At 38.9% G+C, this 9,307-nt stretch overlaps 1 protein-coding gene across 1 annotated transcript in view; it reads left to right on the plus strand.

Annotated features, from left to right (window-relative positions):
- FAM171B (family with sequence similarity 171 member B) overlaps positions 1-8,878 on the plus strand; it is an 81,790-nt gene extending 72,912 nt beyond the window's left edge. The window contains exons 5-8 of the mRNA XM_004576989.2: positions 1,169-1,339; positions 2,431-2,547; positions 5,683-5,806; positions 6,332-8,878. Coding sequence (XP_004577046.2) covers positions 1,169-1,339; positions 2,431-2,547; positions 5,683-5,806; positions 6,332-7,676 — 1,757 coding nt within the window. The 3' untranslated portion in view covers positions 7,677-8,878. The remainder of the gene's footprint in view (positions 1-1,168; positions 1,340-2,430; positions 2,548-5,682; positions 5,807-6,331) is intronic.
- Positions 8,879-9,307: the final 429 nt, after the last annotated feature.

Genomic DNA, 9,307 nt, shown 5'->3' on the forward strand with positions numbered 1-9,307 from the left:
ACTTTGTTTGGAATAGCTAATATTTAAAGAACAAAAAGGCATCTTTTTTTAGAAAATGACTAATTTATAGGTAGTACCTGATATGTAAGAAGGCATGCTATAGGCCTGGCTAAGTGGCCTAACGGGTTAAAACCCCAGCTTTGATACGCTGATATCCTGTGTAAATGCTGGTCATGTCTCAGCTGCTACACTTCTGATTATGCTGCCTACTAATGGCCCTGGGAAAGCAGAAAAAGGTCCAACTTCTTGGGTTCCTGCACCCATGTGGGAGACCCAGATGAAGCTCCAGGCTCCTGGCTTCCACCTGGCTGAGCCCTAGCTATTGCAGCCATTTAGGGAGTGGACCAAGAGATGGAAGATCTCTACCTGCCTTTTCAAACAATCTTTTTTAAAAAGACATACTATAAATTATAAACAAAATCTCTAAAACCTCAGGCAAAACAGTATAATTTTTTTCTCCTACCACTTAAGCTTTGTGAAGTCTGCTCATTCTTTGTAGTGTTGATAATGTGTATCAAATAAAGCATAGTGATTATTTGATTTCCAAGCCTTTGTATTAAAAATCATGCTAGGAGTGAAATATGTATTCCACATCAGATTACCTGGGCTCAATAGCTGGTTTCAGTCCTGGGTACCAGCTTCCTTCTAATGCCAAAACTTAGAGGCAACAGTAATGGATCCTTACCACCCACCTGAGAGATCTAGAGTTCCTGTTGTCCAATTTGGTTCGTCCCAGTCTTACCCATTGTAGGCACTTGGAGAATGACTGAGTGGCAGGTCGAGATGGCAAACTGTTGTGCTTTGAATCAGAATGCTTTTTACAGAAAAACAATGTTTCTTCCAGCTCTCTGTGAAGCAGGTGCATTTTGGGTGAAAGTGTCACATGGATCGAATCTATATCTGCATTAATGATATGACATGGTAGAGCTCTTTTAGGGCATACTATTAAGATATGTTTCTTTGATTGTTGGATTTTAGAGTTTTAAAAATAGTTAAATTTCAGTGATCTTAAGTCAAATGACTGAATTAGATAAAATTAGGTTCCATTTGTAATATATTTATGGAATATTTAGAAAGAAATGGATCCAGTAACTACTTAATATTAAAATTGATAACCCTGGGTTAAATATTAAATCTAGTTCTGCAAATAAACTATCCTGTTGACTAGGTTTTGAAAACATTGAGCTGACTCCTCTTGCTGCAATATGTGTGAAAATATATTCTGGAGGGAAAGAATTAAAGGTGGATGGCTCTATTCAAATTTCTCTTCCACTTCTACATACAAATGATATAAGTGTGAGCGATCGCATACCAGCCTGGACATTTGACATGAACTCAGGTATGTTAAATAAGTGAAAGTATTTTTGAATATTTGAATGTCTATTAGTTTCTAGCTATAATGTTATAACTTTATGCATTTTGTTAGTGATAAAATTGTTTTCACATCAATGAATATACTACACTTATCAGGGAAAAAAGAAACCAATTCATCATAAAAATAGCATTTCATTAGGGGCCAGCATTATGGCTTAGCAAGCAGACATATCTCCCACTGCAATGGTGGCACCAGTTCCAGTCCTGGTTGCTCCACTTTTGATACAGCTCCCTGCTAATGGTATGGGAAAAGATGGCCCAAATGTTTGGGCTGCTGTTACCCATGTGGGAGACATGGAAGAAGCCTTTGGCTTTGATTGTGCCAGGCCCAGTAGTTAAGGCCATCTGAGCAATGAACCAGCAAATAAAGATCTCTCTCTTCCTCCTTGGTAACTCTTTGAAACATTTTTTAGAAATAACATTTTATCATTCCTTTGCCAATAAAATAGTAGTAATATGCTATTGCAAATAGTTTAATTTTAGATTAAGAGTCTGATCTTAGCCAAAGTATAATTTGAACAAATCATTTAAGATATGGATCTTAGTTTCCTAATTTATTGAATGACAGTTACCTCAAAGGAGAATATTTTCTGTTTTTTTGTTTGTACATTCTTGCAAGCGCCATTGAATGCACCTTTCAGTCATTTGGAATTATGTTTTAAACATTTTAATTTTAATTTTAATGTGAGTAGAAATCATGCCTCATTAAATGATGGAGGTATAGTCTGTGAGACACATCATTAGGTGACTTGGGCATTGTATGCATGTCAAAGATCATGTTTAATATAAAGTAAGGTGGCTACAAGAATGACCAGGCAATATAATCTAATGGGAGTGCAGTTGTTTATTGTGGTCTGTTTTTCAACAAAATAACATGATGGAAATGATTCACATCAAACTCTCCACTTTAACATAAACCATCAATAAGCCACAATATAAACATATATAACAAGCCTCTGAGTAGCTTTGTTACGTTATTTATGTATAAAATGTCATGTGTAGTATCAGCTGTACAGATAAAAGAATACTAGTTATTGTCCTATTTACCTTCATTAGGTGCTTGGGTAAATCATGGCTGGGGAATAGTCAAAGAATATAATAATCATTTCATTTGGACATATGATGCACCACGTCTGGGGTACTGGATAGCAGCTCCACTTCCTGGATCTAGAGGTATTGTAAAAAAAAAAATTTTTTTTTATATTTATAAGTTATAGAGAACTGGAATTGATACTGGACTTCAATGTTATTTTAGGTACTGTGGCTTACTTTGGAAAAGCGTTTAGTCTCCAGATCTGTTTTGTCACAACTGTAGGAAACATTTAAGCTTCTCGAACTCTGAGGTTTCTTGAGTACAACAGATGCATCTGTGAAAATTCTACACTGATCAGTTAGGGTTGGAAACAACAGATAATTTAAGGACACCTATTGGAAGGATGTGGGGAGTTCACAGGATTGCAACACTACCCAACCAGATGCCAAAAGGCAGGAATCCTGCAGTGCCAAGGGCCCCAGGGAGCAACCATTTGGCCAGAGAGCTAAGCAGTTGCTGCATGATGACTGGCTGCCCCATTTTCCAGTCCTTTCCTCACAGTGTTGTTGATCATTCTACAGATAAACAATCTGATTGCCCAACGTGGGGTCATAAGCATGCCCCTTGTAACGTTATGCTGTTACCGTGGTTTCCTTTAGCCTTGTGGGCTTGTGAATTTACAGAATTGAAACAAGGCAACATTTATGGTGTCACTTCAGTGAAGGTTTGGTGGTAGGAGCTAAGTTATGCGTATTGCTTTCTCATCCTTCCTTAGTAGTCATGTGTCAGAGAGGACTCTGGGTTTACCAAATGTTTGGCGCCTGGCTGAGAGGCAGCTGCTACCTGACGGTTTCATGCTGTTCAAGAATTGCTCCAGTATGATCAAGGATAGGAATGACATTTACATACATTGTCCTGTGCATGCCATCATGTAGTTGTATATAAGGTCTTCCAAAAGTTCATGGAAATGTTATGAAAAATCTGCATGGGTTCCAGATATTTTTACAACAAATAAACTCATTTTGACTATGTTTTCGCCAAAAATTATTTTAGTTCAGTTTGGTTATTTTGTGTTAATAACATTTGAAATTAAAGAATGTAAAAATAAGACTTTCTTCAATGAAGCCAAGGGTTAGTATGCTAATAGAAAAGCACATGAACTTTTATAGCCATGTGTAATCAAGAGGAATATTCTTTTGTTTTTATTTGAACTTACTGTGCTTACTGTGTTTGAGATCGTTTATTCAAAACAGAGGGTGGTTGCTTTTATTCTTTATGATGTAGAAATATCATGCTGTCTTGCCAGCTGTCTGGCCTTAATCCCATTCTCGATTTGTGGCTATAATGAAATACTGATAAAGAGCAATTGATAATTATGACTTCAAACTCAACTAAATCCAGAATATTTAGCAAAAAAATATGGAACAAACACATATGAGTTTTGCTGGAAAGCATACTTACATTAAAAATACCTAAAACAACCAATTAACATAAGATAGTTTTATGAACTACTAAAGCTAAAGTGGTTTTCCAAAATAAGTAGAAATTTTATTCCAGCTTACCTGTTGGCTCTTGCATAGATCAAGACTGAAACAGAAACATGGGATTCTTTTAAGATTTGATTTAGACACTGTCTAAAGATACATTGAAAAAGGAACAATATATTGATAGATATGTGGATAACTTGATAGTGTCCTGGTTATGCCTATCATTAACTTGGTGAATTTGAAATAGTACTTACCTATCTGAGTGTCAGTCATCTTTGAAGAGGTTTCTTTTGCTGCAAAACTTTGTAGAATGCAAATGTAAATATTAGTTTGCTCAGGCAACCGTAACAAAATACCAACACTGACTTGAACAGCGTAGGTTTATTTTCTCACATTTTAGAGACTTAAAGATCCAGGTCCATATGCTGTCAGGGACGCTGAGCCTTTTCTTGCCCTTCTTATGTAACCTTCAATAGTCTTTCCACTATCTTATATGTAAAAAGAGATCTCTCAATGTCTCATGCTGCTGTTTTAGTACAGCAATCCTGTTGGATTAAGACAGATCCCTTATGGAACTTACTTGGTACCTCCTTATGGGTCCTGTCTCCAAACAGTCATATGGAGGCTTGGGCTTCAACATGGGAATTTCAGGGGAACAGTTTAGTTCATACCAACTTTTTCCTTTGTGCACAACACTTCTGATAAAACATAGGGGTTTCTTCCCAGACCAGCCAATTCTGACTCTCAGTGGAGAACTTGAACTTTATGAGGCATAATCAATTAAATTCTAACACTATTGACCTGGATTTAGCATAAGACCGCAGACTCAAGGCTTGATTCCATGAGATTACCCTGCCTCCCCATTGCAGAGGCCAGTTGCACATAGCAGGTTCCTAGGTTACTTATGCTTCTGAATGACATGATTTCAGTTAGACATTTAAAAAAAATATCATGCATAATTTTCCTTAAATGCATCTTTATGCATTTACCATGTTTTTAAAGAGCTCTCATATACATGGATTTCAGAGACACAGATTTTAATCCTTCAAATCCTAGCAGTTGAAGATTGCCTCTGTTTGCATGCTTGCTTTGCAGATTCTCTTTCTGGAATGTAACTTTTTTTTTTCAGATCAAATGCAGCTCAGAGTCAACACTATCAACATTCTATCTCAAAATTTCTTTGCCCAAAGCTAAAATTAATCAAAGATTTTCTGGTTTACTGCTACTCTATGGCTTGGGCCACAATTTCTGTTAGCAGCTACACAGAGTTTACTCATAATTTGCTTCCTGGCCTTTTTAGAACCTACTGTCACATATTGTTGGTTTTTATTATAGCAGGATCTCATCAGTAGCATTTAGATAGCAGTTTTGGCAAGCATCAGCACTGCTACAGCAACAAACAAAACTAGTCTCAGGGCACACATCAGCAAACACTTATTTGCTACATACATTTCATATGTTTGGGGTTGGCTGCTGTATATTGGGCAGATTTTGTTCAGTACTGTGTGCTTTCTAGTCCTTAGATGAAAGGGGTAGTGATGCTGTGGGATATTATATCTGAGCATTAGAAGACCACAGTGATTGGCTAGAACCATACCATGCAGCCCCACTTACTGTGTGCACATTCGATGGGTCCGGGGAATCTGATGAAGCCAAAGGGCAGGAAAGGGATACATCATTTGAGGAGGAATCCACCATAGGAGGGACCAGTATGCCTTACCTAGGATCTTGCAGTGTAAATTTTTATCTAAAGTAACATTTTTTTCCTGTGTATGTTGAACCATGTAGGTTCAGGTGTAAATGAAGATTCCAAGGACATAACTGCCTACCACACAGTGTTTCTCACAGCCATATTAGGAGGAACAATAGTCATTGTCATTGGATTTTTTATTGTTCTGCTTTGTTACTGCAGGTAAGAATATCATTGATGAAAGAAAAGAAGCACAGATACTGTCAAAGTATCATTTCAATGTATTTGGAGTATGCTGAATTTCATTTGTAAAAATAATTTGATTTTTAAATAGAACACAACCATTTTTTTTTCAACCTAGCAGTAGCATTGCCCATACGATACTCAGAGAGGGGTGTTTAAGAATAACTCTTCTTGGAGTCAAAGTGCCACAGCACATTAAGCAATGACCTGCAGTGGTGTCCCATATAGGCATCAGTTTCAGTCCTGGCTGCCACATTTCCAGCCCACATCCTTGCTAATGCACTGAGGAAAGTAGCAGAATATGTGCTTGGTCCCTTGCACCCATGGGGGACACTTGGAAGAATCTCCTGGCTTTGGCCTGGCCCAATGCTGGCTATTGATGCCATTTGGGGGAGTGAACCAGCAGCTGGAAGACCTCACTGTCTAACTCTGGCTTTTAAAGCCAAACAAACCTTCTTGATCATAACTTTTACTTTTTTTTTTTTTTTTTGCCTTCTCTTGTAGGGGTAAGTGTGGTACTCCACAGAAGAGAGAAAGAAATATCACTAAACTTGACGTTCTCAAGAGAGATCAGACAACTTCAACAACGCATATAAATCACATCAGTTCAGTCAAAGTTGCATTAAAAGCTGAGGAAAAGTCACAGTTATTCAAGGCCAAAAATTCCTCCCACAGCCCTCCAAAGGAGGAGCCTTCCACTGCAGAAGCAGAAGAAAGAATTTCAATGGTGAAAACTCGGGACAATTTTAAAATCTACAATGAAGATGTTTCATTTCTATCAGTCCATCAGAACAATTATTCAAGAAACACAGCACAGTCTTTGGAGCCCAATGTGGGGTCCAAACAGTCTAAACATGTTAACAACAATGTCCCTTCATCATTAGGTGACGCACAAGAGGAAAAGAGGTATCTTGCAGGCAGTGAGGAGGTGTACGGGCATTCCCACATTCCTGAGCAGCTTATGCATATCTACAGCCAGCCCATTGCCATCCTCCAGACATCTGACCTTTTCTCTACTCCAGAGCAGCTGCATGCTGCTAAATCAGCTACTTTGCCAAGAAAGGGACAGTTAGTCTATGGCCAACTCTTAGAACCAGTAAACAGAGAGAACTTTACCCAGACATTGCCCAAAATGCCAATGCATTCTCATGCCCAGCCCCCAGATGCCAGAGAAGAGGATATGGTGCTTGAAGGTCAACAGAGCTTACCCTCACAGACTTCAGACTGGAGCCGCTATTCCAACAGCCTCCTGGAGTCTGTCTCTGTTCCTGGAACACTAAATGAAGCAGTGGTAATGACTCCGTTTTCATCGGAGCTTCAAGGAATTTCAGAACAGACCCTCCTAGAGCTGTCCAAGGGGAAGCCCTCTCCTCACCCCAGAGCCTGGTTTGTTTCTCTGGATGGGAAACCAGTCGCACAGGTGAGGCATTCCTTCATAGACCTGAAAAAGGGCAAGAGAGCTCAGAGCAATGACACAAGCCTGGACTCCGGAGTGGATATGAATGAGCATCACTCCAGCCGCAAGCTGGAGAGGGAGAAAACATTTATCAAAAGCATGCATCAGCCCAAAATTCTTTACTTAGAAGACTTAGACCTGAGCAGCAGCGAGAGTGGAACTACTGTCTGCTCCCCTGAAGACCCGGCTCTACGGCACGTCCTCGATGGAGGCAGTGGAGTCATCATGGAGCACCCTGGAGAAGAGTCGCTAGGAAGGAAAAGCGCTATTGAAGATTTTGAAGCTAATACATCCCCCACTAAGAAAAGGGGCAGACCACCGCTAGCCAAAAGAGACAGCAAGACGAATATTTGGAAGAAACGAGAGGAACGCCCCTTGATTCCCATGAATTAATTCTGACAGTAGCTGTGTTTCTGCTGTCTTGTGCTGTTGTTCTTGCTTCTTGTTGACAGTCACTGTATGAACTTAAGAAGTGAGACCAAGCAATCCCATGGTCCTGGACTGTCTAAAGCAGGGTAAATAGTAAACTGGTAACTCAGTAATCAGACAAAAAGATACCAAGGAATGTTTTTTCTGGTCTATTGCTTTCATTTATTTTGAGGTGATGAATTTGAAGTACCTTAAGTTTTCAAAATGTAAAATAGTGTGAGATGCTATCTGAAAACAACGCCTGCCTGGTAGCCAGTTGGGCCCTGACTCTCTTCAGAGTAACAGTGAAATGCGTGCTTCTACAGTTGCTTCCAAAACTATTGCCTCTGCTTTAATGCATAACCCTGTGGAACACTTAGAAATGAAATGGTCTTATTCATGCTTTGTGTTCTTGTGAAATGTTATCGTGTTCACCTCTGCCTATACTTGAAAATGGATGGATAAATGTTCTGGATTGGTGTTATTCTAAAGACCAAGTAGCATTTTTTATTGCTATACACAGCATGCATGTTATATCATCCCAAAGGTAAACCCTAAACCCATATGCGATGGCAAGCAGCAGCTGGGTTGTCACAGAGAGAGATGCTAGTTCTGTTATTTTTGGGTAGAATTTCACACAGTACGATGCTGTTTAGAAATTTGAGACAGAATTCTGGCACTGAGTTATTTTTATTCTCAATTTCCATCTTTTTTTTCCTTTTCTAAAATAAAGTGAGCTTAGTTGACTAGGAAAACTTTTACCTGTCTGAAAAAAGAATCTGGCAGTTTAAGGCTCAATGATTCATGTTAGCAATTTTAATGTCTTTCTTCTAATCACAAACAATACACTTAGTCACTTAAAAGGCTTTCAAACTTGATTTTTTTCCCTCAAAAAGTGTTTATGAACATCAGAACATTAAAATATGTGAAGACAAAGGATGTAAATATTTCAGCATTATGCCCGAAGTGTCAGTGAATAGAAGAAAGCTATTTTCCAGAGGCTCAAATAATATCAGGGGCTGTTATTGTGACTCAGCAAGTTAAGCTGCCACTTACAATGCCAGTATCCCATCTCAGTGGGAAATGACCCAGGTGCATGGGCCTCTGCCACCCACGTGGGAGACCTGCAAGTGTCCGTGGTGCCAGCTTGGCCTAGCCTGGCCGTTCGTGGAGTGTACAAACAGATGGATGATCTCCTTCTATCCGTCTGTCACTCTGCCTTTCAAATCAACTTCAAGATATTAGTGTATTCAAATGTTGATACTGACGAAACATGTTTGAGGAAAATAGTTTCAATTTCAGGAGAAAGCGTGTGTTTAATCGTCTATAGCCTTTACAGCTTTGTTTCTGGAAGTAACTTATTTTAGCAAACCATTTAGTATGAATACATTCAAGAGCTGTTTTTTCATTACGTTTTCAGCTCTTACTAATCATTCAGGTGTCCTAAAAATGACTTTGTTAAAATCAACCACATCCATTATTTTTATCGAGAAATTTCCATGAAGGCAAATGTGTGAAGCACCTCTCTGTTTTCCTTCAAGGGATAACTAAAACTGATCTAGTTTTCATATCCTAATATCCCACATGGGAGCAATCCAGGCACTCAAGCCATGTAA

This window comes from Ochotona princeps, chromosome 5, assembly GCF_030435755.1.
Source record: "Ochotona princeps isolate mOchPri1 chromosome 5, mOchPri1.hap1, whole genome shotgun sequence".
Taxonomy (NCBI): domain Eukaryota; kingdom Metazoa; phylum Chordata; class Mammalia; order Lagomorpha; family Ochotonidae; genus Ochotona; species Ochotona princeps.